General features: G+C 38.8%; 2 protein-coding genes across 6 annotated transcripts in view; one reads left to right on the plus strand and one right to left on the minus strand.

Moving 5' to 3' along the window:
- The window catches only part of LOC101152959 (bcl-2-like protein 12), a 465,085-nt gene that overhangs the window by 162,359 nt on the left and 279,133 nt on the right, over positions 1 to 23,593 (plus strand). The gene's annotated exons all lie outside the window — the stretch shown is intronic.
- Positions 1 to 23,593, minus strand: part of CPNE4 (copine 4) — a 747,750-nt gene that overhangs the window by 155,257 nt on the left and 568,900 nt on the right. For all 5 annotated transcript variants that reach the window (XM_055383286.2, XM_004036316.5, XM_055383287.2 and 2 more), the window contains 2 exons: positions 10,971 to 11,042; positions 7,595 to 7,669 (listed from right to left, as the gene is read on the minus strand). In XM_055383286.2, coding sequence (XP_055239261.2) covers positions 7,595 to 7,669; positions 10,971 to 11,042 — 147 coding nt within the window. The remainder of the gene's footprint in view (positions 1 to 7,594; positions 7,670 to 10,970; positions 11,043 to 23,593) is intronic.

The raw sequence follows: 23,593 nt of genomic DNA on the forward strand, positions 1-23,593 counted from the left end.
GAATGGCCTCTGTCTTCAGGTAGCTGAAAATCTATATGCAGCATACTGGCTTTAGCGCTGCTTTCAAATCTCAACTCTACCACATATAATCTGAATAACTGTGGACAAAATATTTAATTTCTCCAAGGCTTAGTTTGCCATTCATAATGGAAGGAGTATCATCCTTTGCCTCATAGTGACATAGAAGAATTAGAGGAGCTGGTGCATGGGAAGTGTTGAGTCCATTGCCTGGTACATGGTGAGGACTGAAAAAACGTTAGCTGCAAAAATCCTCAACAAAATACTAGCAACCCAAATCCAGTGGCACAACAAAATTTAATCTATTACAATCAAGTACACTTTATTCCTGGGAAGCAAGGTTGGTTCAACGTACACATATCAAAAACCATATGATCATCTCAATAGACATAGAAAAAAAGGTTTTGATAAGATCCAACATCCCTTCATGATAAAAACCCTCAACAAACTAGGCAGTGAAGGAACATACGTGAAAATAATAAGAGCCATCTATGACAAACCCACAGCCAACATCATACTGAATGGGCAAAAGCTGGAAGCATTCTGCTTAAGAGCAGGAATAAGACAAGCATGTCAACTCTCATTATTCCTGTTCAACATAGTACTAAAAGTCCTCGCCAGAGCACTCAAGCAAGAGAAAGAAATAAAAGGCATCCAAATAGGAAAAGAAGTCAAATTGTCTCTCTTTGCCGTTGATATAATTCTATACCTAGAAAACCCTAAAGACTATGGCAAAAGACTCCTAGAACTGATCTTCAGCAAAGTTTCCGAATACAAAGTCAATGTGCAAAAATCAGTAGCATTTCTATACAAAGTGAGAGCTCCATCAAGAACGACCCCATTTACAACAGCTAGAAAAAATGAAATGCCTAGGAATACATCTAACCGAAGAGGTAAAAGATCTTTACAAGGAAAACTACAAAACACTGGTGAAAGAAATCATAGATGACACAAACAAATGGAAAAGCATTCCATGCTCATGGATCGGAAGAATCAATATTGCTAAAATGGCCATACTGCCAAAAGCAATCTACAGATTCAATGCTACTTACATCAAACTATAAACATAGTTTTCACAGAATTAGAAAAAGCTATTATAAAATTCATATGGAACAAAAAAGAGCCTGAATTGCCAAAGTAATCTTAAGCAAAAAGAACAAAGCCAGAGGCATCACATTACCCAACTTCAAACTATACTATAAGGCTACAATAACCAAAGAAGCATGGTACTGGGACAAAAACAGACACATAAGACCAATGGAACAGGATAGAGAATCCAGAAATAAAGCCACATACCTACAGCCATATCTTCTTTGACAAAGTTGACAAAAATAGAAATGAAGAAATGTCTCCCTATTCAATAAACAATGCTGGGATAGCTGGCTAGCAATATGCAGAAGAATGAAACTGGACCCTTACATTTCACCATATACAAAAATTAATTCAAGATTGAATAAAACTTTAAATGTAAGACCTCAAATTATAGAAATCCTAGAAGGGAACATATGAAATATCATTCTGGATGTCGGCCTTGGCAAAGAATTTATGTCTAAGTCCTCAAAAGCAACAAAAACAAATTGTAACAAAGAATATTGACAAGTGGGACCTAATTAAACTAAAGAGCTTCTGCACAGTTAAAAAAAAAACTATTAACAGACTAAACAAGTGGCTGATAGAGTGGGAGAAAATATTATCAAACTATTTGTCTGGCAAAGATCTAATATTCAGAATTTATAAGGAACTTAAACAATTCAAAAAGCAAAAATAAATAAATAAACCTGTTAAAAATTGGACAAAGGACATGAGCAGACACTTCTCAAAAGACGACCCGCAAGTGGTCAACACACATATGAAAAAATGCCCAATGTCACTGATTGTGAGAGAAATGCAAATCAAAACCACAATGAGATACCGTCTCACACCAGTCAGAATACCTATTACTAAAACGTCAAAAAATAACAGATGTTGGTGAGGCTGTGGGGAAAAGGAAACACTTATATACTGTTTGTGGGAATGTAAATTAGTTCAGCCACTGTGGAAAGCAGTTTGGAGATTTCTTAAAGAGCTTAAAACAGAACTACCATTCAACCCAGCCATCCTATTACTGGTATATATCCAAAGGAAAAGAAATCATTTTGCCAAAAAGACACATGCACTTGTATGTTCATCAAGGCAGTATTCATAATAGCAAGGGCATATAATCAGTCTAGGTGCCAATCAACATTGAATAGGATAAAGAAAATTTGGCACTTATATACCATAGAATACTACACAGCCATAAAAAAAATAATGTTTTCTGTAACACCCTGGTTGCAACAGAAGGCCATTATCCTAAGGGACTTAGCACAGCAACGGAAAATCAAATACCACATGTTCTCACTTCTGAGAGCTAAACATTGGGTACACATGGACATAAAGATGGGAACAGTGGATGATGGTGACTACCAGAGCGGTGAGAGAGGGAGGGGAGCAAGGGCTGAAAAACTACCTATTGGGTCCTATGCTTACTACATGGGTAATGAGATCAACTGTACTCCAAACCTCAGTGTCATGCAATATACTCATGTAACAAACCTGCACATGTAATCCCTGAATCCAAAATAAAAGTTGAAATATTAAAAAAACGTTGGCTGCTATGATGATTATCAATAGAAGAAAAAATTCATGAAGGCATTTTGTAAAAAACTATACAAATATCAGGGGTGATTACTATTAAGAAGGCATCTGATTCATGGAAATGAAATAATTCATAAGCACCTCAAAATCTCAAGTGTACGCTCAGAAATTCATAGCTTCAAAACAACAACTCTGGGTCTAATTGTGTGGTCACTTTAATTTGGAATTTTCAGCTTTTTAAAACTTGATTATTAGCACTAAGATGGCCACTGGGACAGTTCAGTTCAAAAAAAGATGAATGAATAGGGCATTTTACTGAAGTGTTGCTGTCATAAAATTCTTTAATAACACAGAGACCATATTATTCTGCTTTTCTAGTTCAATATAAAAGAAATTTAGCTAAGTAAGAGGGTGATAAGCAATTAGGAAGCAGTTCATACCCATGACGGTGATCTTGAAAACGGAATATTGGACCTAGAAGAAATTATCTGAAAGACGCAGGCATATCCAGTCTGTATAGCTTATTAATTTTGTGACTCTGGGAAATGCCTGATCTGAGTATGCTTTATCTGTAAAATGGAAATAAAGATACTAACTTCTGGGAATATGCTTATGAGTTTTGGGGATAATGTAGGTTAGACACCTGATACTTGGCACATAATAGATGCTCAATAATTATAATTTTCTATCATTAATGCAGACCAGATTACAGTTTCAAGCAGGCATACTTAAACATAGTAAAATCACATCACAGCAGGTAGAGATTTTACATTGTTTTAGAGTAGGGGTCAGCAAACTATGGCACATGAGCCAAATCTGGCCTACTGTTTGTTTTTGTGAATAAAGTTTTATTGGAACACTGCCACACTCATTCATTTTTGTATTGTCTATGGCTGTTTTCATGCTTCAAAGGCAGAGCTGAGCAGTGGGGACAGAGATCAGGTGTCCTGCAAAACCTAAAATATTTATCAACTAGCCCTTTATTAAAAAGTTTGCCAACCTCTACTTTAGAGACAGATTTGTTTACTTATATTGCACCCCATCAAACTAGCATCATGGGAACACTGAAAATGCAGTCTATAATGATTACTATTACATATATGGAGACCACCAGTGTCGGAATTAGTTCCAATGCACCAATATGAATACTTTCTCAAGAATGAGAAAAGAAAGAATCCTTTGTCAGCTTGAATGTTCCAAAGTGATTATTACATTTCTGTCTCTACTTACTTGTTAGATTAATTGCCGACTAGTTAGTTGCTAATGTAACAAATATGCTTTACAAGTTAGAAAGTCCCTTTCTCTACTAAGTGAATTGCATTAACATTAGATAAATAAGTTATTTATCACAAACCTAAGCTATTTTATGTACTCACTCTCATTGAAGAGTGGGGAGATGATTGCTAGTCTGTTGAAAGACAAGTTAAAAATGACTGTTTCTGTCAAAAAGAATGGTGCATTTCTCTGTCACTGTGGTTTGCAAAAGTACTTAGTGCTTTCCCATATACCCTATAACAGGGATTCTCAAACTTTTGGTCGTAAGACCCCTTTACATTCTTTTTTTTTTTTTTTTTTTTATTCCAAAATTTTTTTTTTTATTAAAGTTTTAGTGTACATGTGCACATTGTGCAGGTTAGTTACATATGTATACATGTGCCATTCTGGTGCACTGCACCCACTAACTCGTCTTAAAAGTTATTGGGGATCCCAAAGAGCTTTTGTTTTGTTGTATGTATTAATATTTACCATATTATAAAACTGTTAAATTGTTAAAATATTGGTTACATTGTTTAAAAATAATAAAATAAACCTACTGTATCATAACAAAAATAGTATTTTAATGGAAAAATTATTATAATTATATTTTCCAAACTTAAAAAATGGTGAGAAGAATGGTATTAGTTTACATTTTTGCAAACCAATTTAATGATTAGCTTAATAGAATGCAGCAGAATCCTTATATTTGTGCTATATTCAATCTGTTGTGATATTAGGCATCATGCAGCCTCTGGAAAACTCCACTTTACGTGTGTGAGAGAATGGGAGTGAATAAAGAAAATTATGTCTTGGCATTATTATGAAAATAGTATTGACTTCATGGGTTCCTCTGCAAAGGTATTGGGACCATGCATCACACTTGGAGGACTGCTGCCTGACCTCCCCTCTTACCTCCCCTCTTACCTCCCCTCTTCCTGGCTTCCTACTTCCCTGAAATACATGAAAATATTTCCAAGTCTTCCATATTCTGAGACCAAACCACCTTCTATTCATTAACTCTCTGCTCCAAAAGACTTAGATTTTGTCAGGCAATCTCTTTGAGTCCCTCTCTTGCACTGATTTTTTTGTGAGTGTGTGCCTGTGTGGCTTTCAGTAAGTCATGCCACATCTCTGAACTTTAAAATTTTCATCTATAAAATAAGGCAGTTGGATTAGACAGTGGCTTTCTACCTAAAGTATGTAGACTCCTGGGGGCTACCAGAGTTACTGCCAAGGGACTGGAGATCCAGGCATTCTACAACCACCGTCTGAATTGGATATAGCATATTTTTCCTACATATTCATACTTCAATTTTTAAGTGTATGTAGAAACTAGTGACTTTCATGATATTCATTAACATAATAAAAAATTAGGAGCATTGTTTATTTTATAGTGACTTTTAGTCATACAATAACTAGATACAGTAAGTTTTAACTGCTAACGTGTAGATAGTTATAAAATTGTTTAATGCTAAAAGCTAGAAAAGGGTCCTCCTTGAGAGCATCTGGGAACTATTTTTCCAGATGTGACATGAAATAATTATATTATTTTATTCTATTTCTATCACAAAAATATTGTGGCAGTTTGCATTTTGAAAACATGACCATCACAAGTTCATAGTCCACATGCTTTTTCTCCAGTATGATTTTGCCACTGCCCTAACACGATGTGGAGTCCTAGAATCTGGGCTGGCCTTATGACTTACTTGCAACCAAAAGAATGCAGCAGCAGTGATGATGCATGACTTCCAAGGCCAGGAAGGGGTGAGAAAAGGCCACCGAGCATCTCCCTTGTTCTCTTGAAATGCTTTCTCTGGGAGAAGCCAGATACTCTAAAGGAAGTGTGACTACCCCAGGACCACCATGTAGGCACTCTGGTAGACTGTTCCAGCTAAGCCCAGCCATTCAGCCATCTCATGTGCCAGGCATGTGCGTAGAGCTAGTGTAGAACCTCCAGACAAGCTCATCCACAAGCTGAGTACCACTGAGTGACTTGCATCAACATCATAGACAGCAGAACTGCCCAATTGAACCCTGATTGAATTTCTGACCCTCACAATCATTAGCTATAATGGAATAGTTCTTCATTTAGGTTGCTAGATTTGATGGTTTACCACACACAATAGATGGTTTACCATGCAGCAATAGAAAGCCAGAGCAGCAGTGTTGTGTCTTTGTGTAAATCATCATACCTTGCTGAGCCCTCATTTCCTGAAGAGGTTGTGTGAAATGATCTTTATGTTATCATTTTACTCCTCCATTCTACAACTTTACCCTCTTTCTATCTGAGACCATTTACCTTCCAGTCCAAACTGGAGCAAAGGCCTCTGATTTGTTCTCTGAATTACTAAGGATCTGGACAAGACACAGTCACATTATGAAGGAACTGGGGTCTCCAGCACTGGGGCATTCAGGCTCAGCAATGACCAGGGTCCTGGACAATCAGTACAGCCAATGGTGGGAATAGCCATTTAGAACCATTGTAAGTGCTGCAGGGGGCTCTTTCAATTCTATGAGCAAGTGTTCATTTGACTAAAGGGAAACTGCTCAAACACTTCAAAGCCAACTGGTCCAACAAACCTCCAAGCCCCCTTTTACTATAACATAAATCAGTTAGATGACAAATTAGAGGTACTTAAGAGCCTACTAAGTGTAGAGAAACCATTATAAGCCATTAAGCAAGTAGCTTAAAACTGCTATACACTGACCCAGTGGCTTATAATAGCACCAGGGAAGATACTATAAAGAAGTTTTGTGAGTTTTTCTGAAATTTGGGGAGATGATGAAGGAGAAGGAGCATAACAGTTGTGAAAAGGTGAAGTTAAAAGCTTGCTCCCAACTGACATCTATGCACACTGCAGTTCCCAGCACCTAGTTCATGCTAATGTTAAGAATGGAGCAGTCTGTGATGGTTTCATATAATCTATTCAAGACACTTTTAAAATCCAAATATAATTAGTTTATAAGGATAAAGTATTTCCTGATGTCCCCAGGTAGAATAAGTTGGCCTTACCAGGACACACTATTATATATCCCTTATCACATTCTATTGTGGATATATTATTACTATATCATTTGTTTTTTAGATGTATGTTTTACTTCAGTGATGAATTCCAGGTTGCAGATGTGAGAGTGGAATGTCCATTTTTGATATGCCTTTTTTCCAGCACCTCATGCATAACAAGCATCCAACAAAGGTTTGGAAAATGAATGATGAATGAATGAACAAATTAACAAATAAAAGAGTGAACCAGTGAATGCATAAATGGGCTGACTATTAATACGCGATAAATAGGAGTTGTACAAATGAATAAATGTGATACCACACAAAAAGCTCTTAAACCTGTACTTGGCAAACATAGGTGCTCAATAAATGTCATTTTTCTTCCCTTTCACATCTTCTCCTCTCCCTTAGAATGTCCCTAGAAATCGGGTTAAATCATATTTACCTGTGCACATCTCACCGGTGGCATTTGGAAACAGTCTTGGTGTCATAGAATTGTCCTGTTTTAATTACAGTCCCTTCCCTTTCTCATTAATTGCTCCTTAATGTGGGGGAAACTTTACTTTGTAGACCTCTCTGAACTTTTGGATCTGTTTGATAATGTGGGTGGAAAGGGAAAAATAGTTGCAGGGGGAAATCTGATTAAACTGTGTGCTAGCTTTGTTCTTCCTTCAATAAGGTTAATGCCAAACACTTTACCTTGTCATCCAATTTCCGTGCATTGAATGCAAGCTCAACATAGTCGTCATTGCCAGATAATTCTTCAGCAATCACCTAAAGGAAAAAGCACACATCAGCTGCAACAGTCGGTGAACTCCTTAGCTCCAGAACCCATGAGCAAATTTAGTTCCTGTTTGGTTCAAAACTCAACAAAGACAAATGTTGGGCAAAGAGTTTTTCCACAAACCTAGTGACTACAGCACAGCAATTCTAGGTATTCAAGGGAACTCCCTGGAATAGACAATGGTAAATAACTAGACACCATTTATACTGAGCATGAGAACATAAGAGAGGGGACCCAAGCTGAAGGAAGAAATAGAAGAGCAGTTTGGAAGAGCTTCTTTCTTTAAAGGTCACATGGCATTGGATAGTCTTTCTTTAATTAACTACAATGTCTCCCTTTGGTAAAGAGAATTACAGAGAAGGAAAAACAGCAATATTTCTTTTTGAGTGAGACCAACAAGAAATGTTGGAATAAACTAGTTTCTATGTCAAATTTTTCTAATTCCTATTTTTCAAAAGACTGTCCCATACCATATGAAGATATGGGTATACTTAAGGATTTAAGCCCTAACACCCAAGTACAGACCATTCCTGACAAAGATTTTGGTATAAGTGAAGAAATTACTGTCCAAAAGACTTTCTCATAATAGGTCATTTTCTAATACTTAATAGTTAGTGACTCTCAACAAAGCCTTGGAGCAGAAATTGGTGGAGAAAGTCAGGAGAAAAATAATGACAACAAAAGCAACAAAAATCTAGAAGCCAGTCAAGTTGCAGATAAGTTAAAACCTTTATAAATAATGTTAGGATTCACCATGTATTCTGTGGCCACAGCACATGGATACGCTTATCAAATTGCTTATATCAAGATACTGATAATTCAGTTTTACCTCTTTTCTATCTGAAACTCAACAATTCCATTGTGAGTTGGGTCCATATACTTTCAATAGTCAGTGGTAATATTCCAAATATTTTGAAAAATTTAAATTATTTACACTTAATCTTAAAGCTAAGATGGCTACCTTAAGACAGATAGACCCAAAAATGTGTGAACAACTGAGAGTAGAGATTGTGAGTCCAAGTATATAGGAAAAACTCCAGAACTGGTTGATAACCCAAGAACTATCATATTTGTATTTTTCATTTGGTCCTCTTTTGTCCCTTACCACCTTAATGCTTCTTATACTTCATTTGATTACTGACCCTTAAGTATTTTGTGGTCACAGACACCTTTGGAAAACTGATGAAAGTTATGATTTTCACCATCTGCAGAGACCTAGAAAATTTCATGCACCTTTTCAAGTGTTTTCTAGAAGCTATTAAAGCCAATGTTTTGATCTAAAGACTCAAAGTTGAGGAGCATTTAAATACTTAAAATTAAATGGGGCCAGAGGCAGTGGCTCACGCCTGTAATCCCAGCACTTTGGGAGGCGAGGCGGGCGGATCACGAGGTCAGGAGATCAAGACCATCCTGGCCAACATGGCGAAACCCCATCTGTACTAAAAAAATACAAAAAAATTAGCCGGGTGTGGTGGCGGGCGCCTGTAGTCCCAGCTACTTGGGAGGCTGAGGCAGGAGAATGGCGTGAACCCGGGAGGCAGAACTTGCAGTGAGACGAGATCGTGCCACTGCGCTCCAGCCTGGGAGACTGGGTAAGGCTCCGTCTCAAAAAAAAAAAAACAAAAAAAAAAAAAGAAAAGAAAAAGATCAAACTTTTCTTGGATGTGTGGAGAAAGAAAATCTCAGGATATCTCAGAGAAAATATGGCAAGATGAGATTTTGTTCTTTTGAGAAAGAACCATAGCAAATTCATACCTGGATCTACTGGTTTTGTCGGCTTTGGGAGTGAACCCGTGGGTCCATAGCTTTTCAGAGCACCATCAGTGTCTTCAAAGAACACTTTGATTCATGATTGAAGATGGCAGTCAAGAAAAAGCTTTAACATGACAGTGTCATTTAAAATATTCAAGCAACAAGCTCAGGTAAGTTCTTGTGAGAATGACCACAATTTTCACTGACAGCTCTTTTGAATTTTTTCCTGTGCTTAAAAAAAAAAAAAAAAAAAAAAATCAGGGCTGGGTGCAGTGGCTCACACCTGTAATCCCAGCACTTTGGGAAGCCGAGGGGGGCGGATCACAAGGTAAGGAGTTGGAGACCAGCCTGGCCAACATAGTGAAACTCCATCTTTACTAAAAATACAAAAATTAGCTGGGTGTGGTGGTGGGCACCTGTAATCCCAGCTACTTGGGAGGCTGAGGCAGGAGAATCATTTGAACCCCAGAGGCAGAGGTTGTAGTGAGCCAAGATCGTGCCATTGCACTCCAGTCTGGGTGACAGGCTGAGACACTGTCTCAGAAAAAAAAAAAAAAAAAAAAAAAAAAAAAATTGGTTTCTCTCTAGTTAAAAAGGAATGTTCAAAATAACTCAAGAGGTTCACTTTCTGGCAATTTGCCTCTCTAGCAATTCAGAATTTCCTTGTAGTTTTTTCTACCTTGTTTCTTTTGCTTGTCTTTTTGTTTTTTCACTCCATACATCCAAATGGTTGGAAAACATCCTCTACCTTTTTCAAGGTCTCTAATAGAAGATGTCAAACTTTCAAATACCAGGCATTCCATTTGAAAATGTAAGCTCTTATTTAGAAGTACTTCTAGCATTACCCAATAGAACATTCTGCAGTTATAGAAATGTTTTATAATCTACACTGTCCCATATGGTAGCTGCTAACCACTTGTAACTATTGAGCACTGGATATGTGGCCAGTGTGATTAAGGAACTGAATATTTACTTTAATTTTAAATAGTTTTATTAAAATTTAAATAATCACATGTGGCTAGTGGCTACTTAATCACACAGTAAACCTCCAAACTATTATATCAAAGAGGAGTGTTAAATGCTGAGCTCTTTGTTTGTCAGGCAGCAAACCAAACCTTGAAGTAAATGCTGTCAAAGCAAAATTTTAATTCTCAAAATAAATGAGAGACAAGGACAGGTAGCTTTGAAGCTTTGATGGTGTGAAAATGCTAGACAATTCCGTAATCTCACTGTGCTCAACAACTACATCTTTCTCCTCCACTAAAATGTATCTTGCAATTGAAGAAGTGCTCACTAGAATTAAATAACCTTACTTTCAAATGCTTTTCCTTTTTTATTTTTCCTAGAGTTAGAAGGATCAAAATTGTATTGTCAGAAAAGAGAAAGAAAGAAAAATAAGGGAGTGATTTCAATAGTTCAGTAGTTGTGGCACCAACTCCCAATATTAGAAAGTCTGCTTCCCAAGTGTCCGGTTTGGGCTGGCCAGTCCGCCCAGGCTCTCCACTCAGGCAGACAGCTGCTTAGGGAGTGCTTGCTTACTGTGATGGAAGATTTCCCTGCTGTGTTCCCATGCTTCAGCAAGGATTTGGACAGCTTTCTCTGGGAAACAATCTGCACAAAAGGAAACAAAAGGTAGAGATACTAGTCATTTAACTGCAGATCTATTTTTAAAACCTTTTTTTTTTCTTTTTACAAAACTCTGCATTCACATTTGTGTCAATTTATATTTCAGGGTTTGTCAATGAACCTCTCCTAATATAGGTTATTCCCTTTTCTCTTTCTTCTTATGGTGTGTGATATGAGAGAGTTAGTGAGTGAAGAATTACAGATAATGCAGTCAATTGGGAGGTGGCTTAATTGTTGATGAAGGATGTATATTAAAATTAGACAGACAACTTTAAACATGTACGTTAAGACAAAGTAGATAAAGTTTCAAAATGATCTCAAATATATCATTAAGCCTCCAGGCAAAGTGGGGGATGGGGTGCATGCAGGGAGGGAAAGGAACTGAAGGGCTAAATATAACTTCTAGAGTTCTATTTTTAATATATTCATTAGGAAGTCATCAGAAAATTGATGCTCAGACAAGTCAATAGGAGTAATTGGGGTTCTCTTCATCATTCAATGCCAATGCACCTGTGCAATGACAACTAAAATCATCATCATATTGAAAGCTATTCCTAGCAGAACTTGCCCCATTCTCTTTTTCCTCTTTCTTCCTTTTTTGAAAGAGAAGTTTGACAAGGCATTGAAGCCATGGTTGGTTGGCAACCCATGATTCTCAAAGGAGAAAAGGGCTAAAAGATCTAGAACTAGAAATACCATTTGACCCAGCCATCCCATTACTGGGTACATACCCAAAGGATTATAAATCATGCTGCTATAAAAACACATGCACATGTATGTTTATTGTGGCACTATTCACAATAGCAAAGACTTGGAACCAACCCAAATGTCCATCAATGATAGACTGGATTAAGAAAATGTGGCACATATACACCATGGAATATTATGCAGCCATAAAAAGGATGAGTTCATGTCCTTTGTAGGGACATGGATGAAGCTGGAAACCATCATTCTCAGCAAACTATCGCAAGGACAGAAAAACAAACACCGCATGTTCTCACTCATAGGTGGGAATTGAACAATGAGAACACTTGGACACAGGAAGGGGAACATCACACACCGGGGCCTGTTGTGGGGTAGGGGGAGGGAGGAGGGATAGCATTAGGAGATATACGTAATGTAAATGATGAGTTAATGGGTGCAACACATCAACATGGCGCATGTATACATATGTAACCAACCTACATGTTGTGCACATGTACCCTAGAACTTAAAGTATAATTAAAAAAAAAAAAAAGAACCAAGTTGAAGCTACACTCATGCTTAGAGGGAACAACATCATCCATTGTGGCTGGAAGCTTCTATTGAACATGGTCCACAATGATCATAGCTTCATAATATTTATGCTATTGTGTAATATTCTCCCCTCAAGTGTGGGATGGACCCAGTGACTTGCTTCTAAAAAATAGAATAATACAAAAGTGATGGGATATCACTTCTGAGAATAGGTTACAAAATGACTGTGACTTATCTCTTATCACTATCTTATATCTTATACGAGATGATATCTTATATCTTACCACTATCTCTCATTCTTTCTCTCTCTCAGAGCCTTTGCTCTGGAGGAAGGTAGCTGACAGATTGTGAGTAGTCTTATAGACAGACCATGTGGCAAGAAACTGAAGTCTCTGGCTAACAGCCAGGAGCATAAGCCTGGAAGAAGATTCTCCTCTAAGTTGAGCCTTGAGATAACTGCACCTTGATTGCAGCTTCATGAGATACCCTTGCATTTGGCACTAGTAGAGACTTGGTGTTTTCATTGCGGTAACACAGAGACAAAAATATATGAAGAGGACTCAGAAAAGCTGTACCCTGATTCCTGACATACAGCAACTGAGATAACAAATGTTTGGTTTTTTAAGCTTTTGAAGTAATTTTTTTAAGTTTTGAAGTAATTTTTTATTAGCAGAGAGCAATGATACTGTACACATATTATTCACAGAAAGATAGGAAAGGAGATCACCATGAAAGGCCAGGAGGTAAACTCATTCTTTGAAATTTTCATTTATTTTTGTCTCTGTGTTACAGCAATGAAAATACCAAGTCTCTACTAGTGCCAAATGCAAGAAGTCCAGAGAACTTCTCTAGGACAAGCAGATTTAAAGATCTTGATGTTCAGTCTGCTATAATCTGAAGAGAAAATATTTCTGTAAAAAAATCACCTGGTAATGATGACGATGATCATGATCATGATTGTGATGATGATGACAACAATGACAGCAATGTAGCAATGGAAACTCTCATTTAAGGAGTACATATTATGTTACAGATGCTTTATTCATTCTACAAATATTTATTTGGCCCCCACTGTATGCTAGACTTGGTGGTAGGCACTAAGAATAGAGTGGTAAGTAAAATCTGATGCAATGTCTAACCTCATGGAGCTTACAGTTTCTCTGCAGGTTTTTTCCAGCAAGGGAAGTGGGGAAGACACATGAGTAAATGACAAAACAAGGGTCATCTGTAAGCAGTAGCCAGGACAACAGCTGACTAAAGAAAGGCAACGTATCCCATTTCCCAAACAAATCTGGTCTCAGAAATACTAATGTCCATTGTCATTGTGTTTCATCCACATTGGTCACCTACTCCCCTGATGTCAGGAGACCCCAACAACCCTCTCGGCCCTATAATAGCCCATTCATTGCATTAGCAGGTGTGGGTAGACCATTTTACAGACAGTGTCTTACAAGATTCACATTATCTTTATTCAAGGAAGAGTAAAGGAGACTAATCCCAAGAGAACCTGGATGGCCATAGTTCTCTCTCCTCACCCTTATCTAGAAATACCAATGTTCCATTCGCAGGGAATGAAGAAAATGCTACTATATGCCAGCTTTTGCCTTTTGCAAATGCTAGGAAGATAAGCAATTTCCCAGGAAATATCCCTTCTTAGGAAATGGGCATTTGGGTATACAAGTGGTGTTTTACAGCCTCGAGGTTTCCACCTCAGCTCCAAGGAATGAGTAATAATCAGGGTTTCGAATTTTTCATTGTAATAATGATGGACAAGAAATGAGTTGCCATTGATGTTGCTATTCTCAGGACAGTTGGGCAAAAATAGCAAAGAAGCCCAATTGGAGCAGTGATCTATAGAGAAAAGCCTATTTGTTGCAAATCCCACTTATCATGTATACTTTGTTGCAGCTGTAGCAACTGCACCCAGCTCAAAAATGCTTTAGGTCTTGACAGAAGATGAGAAAGTCACAGTCACAAGGACTCTCACCCTGGCTTCAGCTGACATTTGAGGCCAACAAATAGCAAATTGTGCCTGACATCAAGGTTAAAAGGGATGCATTTGTCAGAAGTTCCTTAATTTGATTCTTTATACCCTATGATGGGGTCACAGCTGCAAACCTTAGTATTCAACAAAAGGGTGAAGTGCAGAGGGAGGATTTAGAAGTTGAAATACTCTTTTTAGCAAGGTTGGACCAGAGAGGGCTTAGTACCATTAGCCCTCTTATCTGCATCCACCCATGGATCTGGGGAGAAGTGGTTCTTCTCTAGTAAAGTGGACAATGGCTTCTAACAGCATGGGTCTTCAATTTTAGAAAAATGCACTGTTTCATTAAGTGGGAACAAAGCAAGGAGAATAAACTGCTCAGTATTTTAACAAGTTTATATTCAGCTGAACTTTATTCCGAAGTCTTTCAAAACAGTCATTTTTGGAACTAGAGAGTCATTTTTCGTGAGGCTGTTTTTATTGAAAATATTTTCAGAAATTTTTTTTTATATTCTTTAAAACAGTTACAATAACAAATATTTATTGAATACTTTCTAGGTACCAGTTACTGTTCATAGGCTACAATGGTGAGTAGAAACAGATTAAAAACATCTTACAATGTAGTGAAATCTGTGCTAGCTTTAATTTGATAGCCCCAAAACATGCATTATAGAACTTTTATTCCTTAAAAGGTAAATACATATTATTTGAAAAAGTGTTTGTGTAAATGAGTTTGGAATTTATAGGATTATACAAAGTTTAACATTTCAACTACAGGACTTCAACAGAGCTTTAGTTGTGAATCCCATGAAACAAGCATTCCTTACACTTGTTTGGCCCGAGATTTCTTTGATACAGGAGTCTCTCTAGTGTTTTGCAAACTCCTAGTACAATTACTAGGACCAACCACTACAGAGAACTAAGGTTTCCTGGTCTCTCACTGTAGCAGGCAAGGAAAACCTGCCCAGAACTTCCCAGGCCTCCCTCTTGCAGAGCTGGTAGGGCTTCCAACAGCCAATTCAGGCATCTCTTTGCCTGAAAGTTTCATCTGGTATCCATGGCTACTATCCACAAGCATAGCAAGATGGAAGTGGGGAGGTAGTCATCCCTTGGAAGCAGATCTCAACCAGTGACTGATGGTCTTTGGTACATAAATATCTCGGCTCTTTTGTCTCAGTAGTGAGGGCTGACACTGGGTGTTTGTTCAATATGGGTGCCTGACTTGTCCCAGTGAAATGAAGCTCCAGTTTCTCCCAGTGGTGATTTGTTAACTAATGCACTCTTTATTTTATTGGCTGTTTTCTCTTTGCTATCTCACTTCTCTTTTTTCTCTCCTGCTGTTTCCTTCACCTCACAAATAATCTACTTACCCTCCAATGCTTGACTGTGTCTGGAGGAACACAACCAAGACACTTATTCTGTGACATATGATATGTGGAACACTTAATGCTAATTAGATGAACTCATTTCTTGTCATTTAATGATCATTTATGAAATATCATTTAATGATCATTTCTTGTCATTTAATGATTTAACTCTTTCTTGTCTCCAAGCAATTGGGATGAAGGAATCAAGTCTTAGAGAAATTAAGGAGTTCATCTAAGGTCACTTAGTGTTATGGATGAAATTGTGTATCCCATATTGAAGCTGTAACCCCCAGAGTCACTGTATTTGGAGATAAAACCTTTAAGGAGATAATTAAGGTCAAATGAGGTCATAAGGGTAGGGCCCCAATCTGGACTGGTATCCTTATAAGAAGAGACACCTGATCATGCACATACACGAACTCACACACATTCTCTCTCCCTACCTCCCTCCCTCCCTTCCTACCTTCCCACCCACTTTTCCCTTCTTCCTGCACTCTTCCTCCTCACTTGCTCTTCTCTCCCTTCAATCGAAAATTTTTATTCATTTTTCAAGCTCTACATGAGAAGTTTGGAATCGTTGCTGTGGAGGAAAGTGAAGTCACTTGTGGGACCAAGAAGGACTTTATCCTTGCTACTCACATTGTGTACCACTCCCCCGTCCAACAGCAGCAGCAAGGCTGGGGAGCTTGTTAGAAATGCAGAATCTCAGCCCCACCCCAGACCCACTGAATCCAAATCTGCATTTTAAGGAGACCCTCAGGTGCTCTGCAGGCACATTGATGTTGAGAAGCACTGAACTAGAAAGGGAGAATTGCATGTAAAAAACAGTTTAAATATAAAATGCTCAGATTTTTAAAAATTATCTTTGGAAGGGCTTTTAAATTAATCTGTTCTGCTGATTTGGTCTTTCATTAATAGGTAAAAGTTGTAGAAACTGAGGAAGGCACAATGCTGACACTTTCTTGGCCACTCTGGGGAAGGAAAGGGTGATGTGCATGTGTGTCTACATTTTATGCAAATTCAGTACAGTCTTCAGCTCCCCAGTGGAGACCTACAAAAGCACCATCCTAGGACGGATGAGTCAGAATAGCAAGAGCAATAGGTATTCCATTAGTTTGGGCTTCCTGTCTTAAGCTTTCCATTTCACAGCGTTCTAATTACTTCAAGTGTAATTACAGGCTTTTACCCTGACTCTGACTTCATTAGCAAGGGAAGGAATGGAAGGAGGGTTTCAGAGAGAGTTTTAAGGACTGCTTGTGTATTAATTATACACCTTTGCCTCATCTCTTGGGTAATGCCTTGTCATCATTACAAATGACCCGGCTCAGTTATTAGTCAGAGGCCATCTGCCCCACACTTCACCCCCACCTCCACTTCTCATCTCCCTCCCCTAGCCACACCAGGTGGCAGCCAGGAGAAAGAGAAAAGGACCCACATCCCCTAGCACCTAATGTCCTGGCCAGAGCATTTTGTCGGGTCAAGGGCACGTGGTATCTTTTCAATCACTGCCTTTGGTGGGTTGTGAGTTGTCTTCAGTGAGGCTTGACACCTGAATGTTAGCAGTTCATAGGACAGAAGATGCTTGAAGGAATTCTTTGACCGTTTTTAAGTGAAAGAGGCAAACTCCCACTTTGAGATACTATAGTTAGGCTAAGTATTTTTGTTATTACTTTTTCAAGGGAAAAAGACCACAGGCTCAAAAATAACTAAGGTCACACAACTATTAAAGGGTCATAATAAACACTACTTTGAAATCACCGATTATGTGACAGCTACCGCTGTAAAGTGCCTTATGTGTATTGATTCACTTAATTCTCATGACAGCTCTGCAAGGTAAGTATTATAAGCTTACGTGTGAATGAGAAAATTGAGGTATACAGAATTGTAAACCGAAATTAAAATTCTAAGCCCCCTGACCATCTGAATGGATTCCTCCTCTTGGCCAAGGGCATTCCAAAGTTAACCTAAGAAAACTAGTTTAGGCTATGATAGGAAGGGGGAGTCAAACATGCCTCATTATACCCTCCTCCCTTTTGGGATTCAGGCCCAGCTGACCAGCATTAACATCAACATAGACTTTAAGACTCTTCAAGTCTGATAAGAAACATTTGCCATCTTTTCTTTGATGCCTGCTGCCTGGATGCTTCATCTGCATGATAAAATCTTGGTCTCACCAACCCCGTATCTTAATCCAGCCATTCTTTTCTATTAATTCCAAGTCTTTAGACAATAACTTAACTGTTTCAACCCATTGCCAACCAGAAAATTTTTGAATCTATCTATGATCCCGATGCCCTCCACCCCACTTCTAGTTGTCTCGCCTTTCCAGACTGAACTGATGTATATCTTACATGTATTGATTAATGTCTTATGTCTCCCTAAAATGTTGTAGCCTGACCACCTTGGGCTCATGTTCTCAGGTTTTCCTGAAGGATGTATCGTGGGCCATTGGTCACTCATATTTGGCTCAGAATAAATCCCTTCAAATATTTTACATAGTTTGACTCTTTTCATTGACCAAATATATTCACTTGCTAGGGCCTCCATAACAAATGACCATAAACTCTGTGGTTTAAAACAACAGAAATGTGCTCATGGCTCTGGAGGGAAAAAGTTTGAAATCAAGGTATTGGCAGAGCCACACTCTCTCCAGAGGCTTTAGGGGAGATTCTGCTTCTTGTCTCTTCTAGCATCTTGTGGCTGCTGCAGCTCCTCAGCTTGTGGTTGCCTCACTCTACCTCCTTCTTCACGTGGTCCTTTTCTCTTCTCTGTGTCACTAGAATTGGGGCCCACCTGGTTAATCCAGGATGACCTTCTTGTCTTGAGATCCTTTACTTAATTAGATCTGCAAAGGCTCTTTCAAATAAATTCATATTCACAGGACTTAGGACTCAGGGTATGGACATATATTTTTGGGGGCCACTGTTTAGCCCACTACAGAGAGCTGAGTAACTTGCTCAAGGTTCCATAGCCAGTAATTAGCAGAGCTGGGGTTTGAATCCAGACAGTCCAGTTCCAGAGTTCATTCCCTTAACTGCTAAACTCTCCTGTCTCTGATAAATGACAGAGGCAGGACTTGATCAGGCCCTGAGCTAAACCTTATGAGATACACAAAGAAATTCACGCTCACTCTTTATCCTCAACGAACTTACCATTGAGGAGAGTTCCCTCTTACTCAAACCACTACAAGGGCCACTGAACCAGCCCCCTAGCTTCACTCTTGCTATAGAATGGTAGAGCAAGCATCACACATAAGGCTCCAAATAGTCTCCCTGGTATGGAACCCTGGGCAGATTAACCTCTCTGAGCCTCAGTTTCCTCATCTGTGAAATGGTACTATTTTCTACTCCATGGGTTTATTGTATATCTAATGAGCATTAACAAGATCCCAGCATCAGGCATATACAAATGTTTGGGAAATGCTATTTTCCTCTTCTTTTCTCTCCCATTCAATAAATCCCCACGTAGAGATAATTATAGTCACCTATTGGCTTAGACTGGGGTCCTGGCTGTGGAAGGGGTGAAAAGGGGTGGATAGTAGAGATATTTGAGACACTGAATTGATGGGCCTTCATGACTGATTGATGGGCTGTGGGATAGAAAGTGAATGAGAGGCATGAGGAAAAGCCCCTAGGGTCTGGACCTCTGGCTCCTGGGAAGAAGGAGCTACTGAGTGAGTAAGACACATTAGAGGAAGGGGAAGATGGCAAGGGGTGTGGAGAGGGCAAGAGGAGATGAAGAGCTTGGTTTTGGGCTGCTGAGTTTGAGATGTCTGTGAGTCATACAAGTGGAATTAATATGTAGAGAATGCTGAATACATGAGTCTGGGCTCAAAGAAGAGTCCTGAGCTAAGAGTCTCCAAGTATAGATGTTAAGTGGAAGGGCAGGAGCTGATGGAGGAATATATAAAGAAAGAAAAGAGTGTGAGAGTGAGGCAGCCTTCCAAGCTGAGAACCACAGTGATATCTCCCGTCTTCACTGTACCCTCAGCCTCTGAATAAACCCTCTGATGGGACCAGTCCCCAAGGCCAAGGGGGAGCTGAGGGATGACACACTCTCCTCTGTGTCTTCTCTGCTCAGGCTGGGGATGGCGAAGGCTCTGTGGGGGGACATTCAACTGGGACAGAGGCTGTATCCTTGTTTTTGTGGTGATAGAAGCTTCAAAAGAAAGCAAGTGAGAAGTTGGAGGTGTTACTGAGGATGCAGGGAAAAGGCACCTTTGTGCACTGAAAGGGGCAGTGTAAGTTGCTACAGTTTTTCTTTGGGGATATTTGGCAGTTTATACCAAGGACCTTAAAATGAATGGTCAAATAATACACTGTTACTAATTCATTCTAAAAAAAATCAGTGTCTGAGGGCATAAAGATTTATATATATATATATACACACACACATATAACATAATACTCATAAAAATGTTGTAATTCCAAAAAACTGTAAACAGCCTTAATGTCCACGGTAAGTGGACACATTACATGAATTCTGATATCAGGATGTTTAGTAGTTATCTCTTAATGGTAGGCTTTTTATTAGTTATCTCTCAATGGTGGTGATTTTATTTTTTCTGTTTCTAAATAGTTTTTGCAATGAGCCTATATTATCTTTGCATACAGAAAAACAATAAAGCCATTTCCTACAAATAATGCAGTGGAGGGATGGAAAATTCTTGCTTGGCTTAAACTGACATCATGTGGGAGAATTTCTTGGGTGTCCGGAGGAAGAGCCTGGGATGCTGGTCCCACAGCCTCTAACAGAGCTGAAGGAGAGTCATAGCAGCAAGAGATCCCAGCAGTTGTTAGAGTGCCGTATCTGGTGAACGTGGGGACCCAATCATTTAAATGCCCTATCCCTGTGGATCCATTGGTGATGCAGGCTTTGCAGATGTTGTTTCTCAGCAATCAGCCATTCTCTAAATCTTGTGTTAAAAGTGCTGGCAAAGAGGTTGTTGCAGACTGACCAAGGCATGGAACTGTTTAGTAGTTGAGGTGGGGATGTTATCTCAGAGCCAGAAGGCTGAGTTTAACTCATGTCTCCCTCATTAGAAAATCGTGTGCTCCTAAGCAAGTTACTTCAAGGTTCAAATGCTTAGCAGCAAAATGAAGAAATAATGACACTTACCCTCAGGGGTTTTGTGAGGATTAAATGAGATAATTGGTACGAAGCTTTCAGCATAGGGTCTGGCAGAATATAAGAACTCTTGCTCTTCCCTCTGCCTGGAACACTTTTCTGGTTGTCTTTACATGGCTCATGCCCACACTTTTACACTTTCTTCTGACTTCCTGACATTCCTACCTAAATTAGCACCCACTCCCTTCCCGCCACCCTCTATTTCTTATCCCATGTGTGCTTTCTTTCATGAGATCATTATTATCTGTTATTGTATCATGTAGGAATAGGTAAGCTCCATGAGGCAGGGCTTTGCCTCCTTTGTTCACAACTGAATCTGCAGTGCCTGCAAGAGTGTCTGGCACATAGTAAGTTCCAATAAGCGGATAAAGAATCCATATATATTTATTTGAATAAGTGAGTACATGTATATTAGCTTTTGATTATTATTGAGAGCATTAGATAGATGCATTATTCATTGAATACATATCAGTTATTTTCAGATTACTGTTACCCTTAACTGCCATATAAACAATAGATCCATGTCAAGGGAAAGATGGGGTCTAACTGCTATACATTTCTTAGACCTTTTGGTCCAAGAGTATTTTGGTGGAGTGTCCGTTTGCAGATAGATGTTACAGGTCTGCCTGAGCTGGGAAAAAGACACTTTTTAGATATAGGAGTCAATTTATCAACTTGTGAGGAAGGACACTTTTATCCTCACTCTGTGGGCAGTTTTACAGTGACAGCATTTGGGAAGAATTGCTACTCTACCTTTTCAAATTTACACAGGCTTGTAGAAATTGAAAGCGGCTTAGTAGGCAAGGTGGTATAATGAGAAGGCAGGTATTGAAATCAGAACAACTTAGGTTTGAAATTTCGCTCTGCAACTTACTGTCAGTGTACTCTTTGGTGAATTAGTTGAGCTCCCAGAGCCTAATTCATAATTTATCAAGCGGGGCTTCACATAACATAATATCTGAGATATAACAAGACCCCCTGAAAATCAGTTTCTTCCCTTCGATTGACAACCAAGGAGGAAGTCAGTGGGAAGACCTGGGGCATTCATAAAGGGACAAGAATCTTTTTCTCATTAAGTTTATAAAACAAAAGCTCAGAGGTAATGTAGCTTAAAGGTAAGGGAAAAGTAGTTTAGCACTCTGACTGAATCCAAATGTTAGGTGTTAAGCCCTTCCTTTGCCACTTCAGGAGGCATGTAATCTTGGCCTAGTGATGATAATAATGATGATAGTGTTGATAGCACCAAGCTCATGATTGCCTGGCATGTGATCAGCTCTTACTAAATACTAGCTATGAAAATGATTTATTATCATCAAGTGGTCATAAAATATATTGGCCAAATTGGGACACTTTTGAAAGTGAGAGGGGACAGTGTTAATAATTAAGCCATGATAGTAAGTGTAAACCGGAGAGGCAGGGGCAAACTGAGTCATAGGTTACCCTATCATTCTCACAATACCTGATATGTAAAAGTGAATTCCCCCATAAAGAGTATTTAAGCATTGTCCAGGAGCACCAGAGAGCAGCACAGAGATGCCTGCTCTGGTTGGCTAAACTCAGCACTGCTTTTGTCTTCTCAATTTTAAGCTTTTCTGATTTGGTCTTGCTGAGTGGTGCCCTGTCAGCACATTTACTGTAATACCAGCTTTACTGGTTTGAATCTCAGTGAGGAGAGAGAAGTTTGGGGGATATATTTTCCTTTGTTTCTGATAACTGGCTTGAAAACGTGTGCTGGCCTGAGCATCCTGATGAGCAGATGCTGAAGAAGAGTGAGGGAAGCACGAGTAATCAGCCCACCCCGGGCTTACCTGGAGATTAGGCCCAAGAGCATGCACCTTTGCTGACCTGTGCTCACATGGGAAGGGCCCTTGATGGCTCATGTTCCATGCAAAACAAAGCTAATTAATTCATACCCGGCCTCATTTTGTCTGTGAATCTGAAACCAAGACTCGTGGGAATGCTTTTGTAAACCAAGCAGTTATTGTTTTCCTCCCGCTCAACTTTATTAGGTTAATTTAAAGTAAAACTATTCTCTTTCCCAAATAAAGCTTGAAATGAGGAGTCTAGACTTTAGAGGAATCTCAGAACCTCATTTTCAGTTCCAGAGATATTCCTTAACTTATTTGTTCTTCGTGCCCCAAGCCCTCCTGGGTCTCTTCTGTAATCAAAAATAATATTTCAAAAGATCAGAATCAAATTAGCCCAGCCAACTCTCCTCCCTGTGGACAAAGGGGTGGGGACTAACATCTGCAAATTGATCTCTCAAAAACCTCACAGAAAGCACAGCTTCAGCAAATACCTCCCCCAAAACTATTTCCTGTAAATTTCCCAAATTAGAATTCTTTACAAGTTTTAAAGTTCTTCCACATTTGTTTAAAAATCTACACAATGTTTACGTGTCTTACTCCTCCACCTGAGTGTGAGTTCTTTGAAGTCAGCATGCGGGTCTTATTATGATGTTTTGCCTAACATTTATTGTAATATTTTTCTAATCATAGATGTGATATAGTTTCCTTTTAGAAATACAAAAGCACAGATGTAATTTCCTACATCATCTATAATCCCACAACCTAGATGTCATCACCGTTAACGTTTAAAAATATATCCTCCAAGTCTCTTGGCCTGTAAAGAAATGGGTACTTTAATAGTTAGCACCATATTTTTAATCCCCTGTTGGGACAGGTTAGCTTTTTAATGGCTACATTTGATATTCAGAAACATTCATGATAACCAATAACTAAATTTCATAAGCAGTCTAAACCAACAAATATTCCAGAAATCTTCACAACTTCTAAAATAATTGTAGTAAACTTTATCAATAG

The sequence above is a fragment of the Gorilla gorilla genome, chromosome 2 (assembly GCF_029281585.2).
Source record: "Gorilla gorilla gorilla isolate KB3781 chromosome 2, NHGRI_mGorGor1-v2.1_pri, whole genome shotgun sequence".
Classification (NCBI taxonomy): Eukaryota; Metazoa; Chordata; class Mammalia; order Primates; family Hominidae; genus Gorilla; species Gorilla gorilla.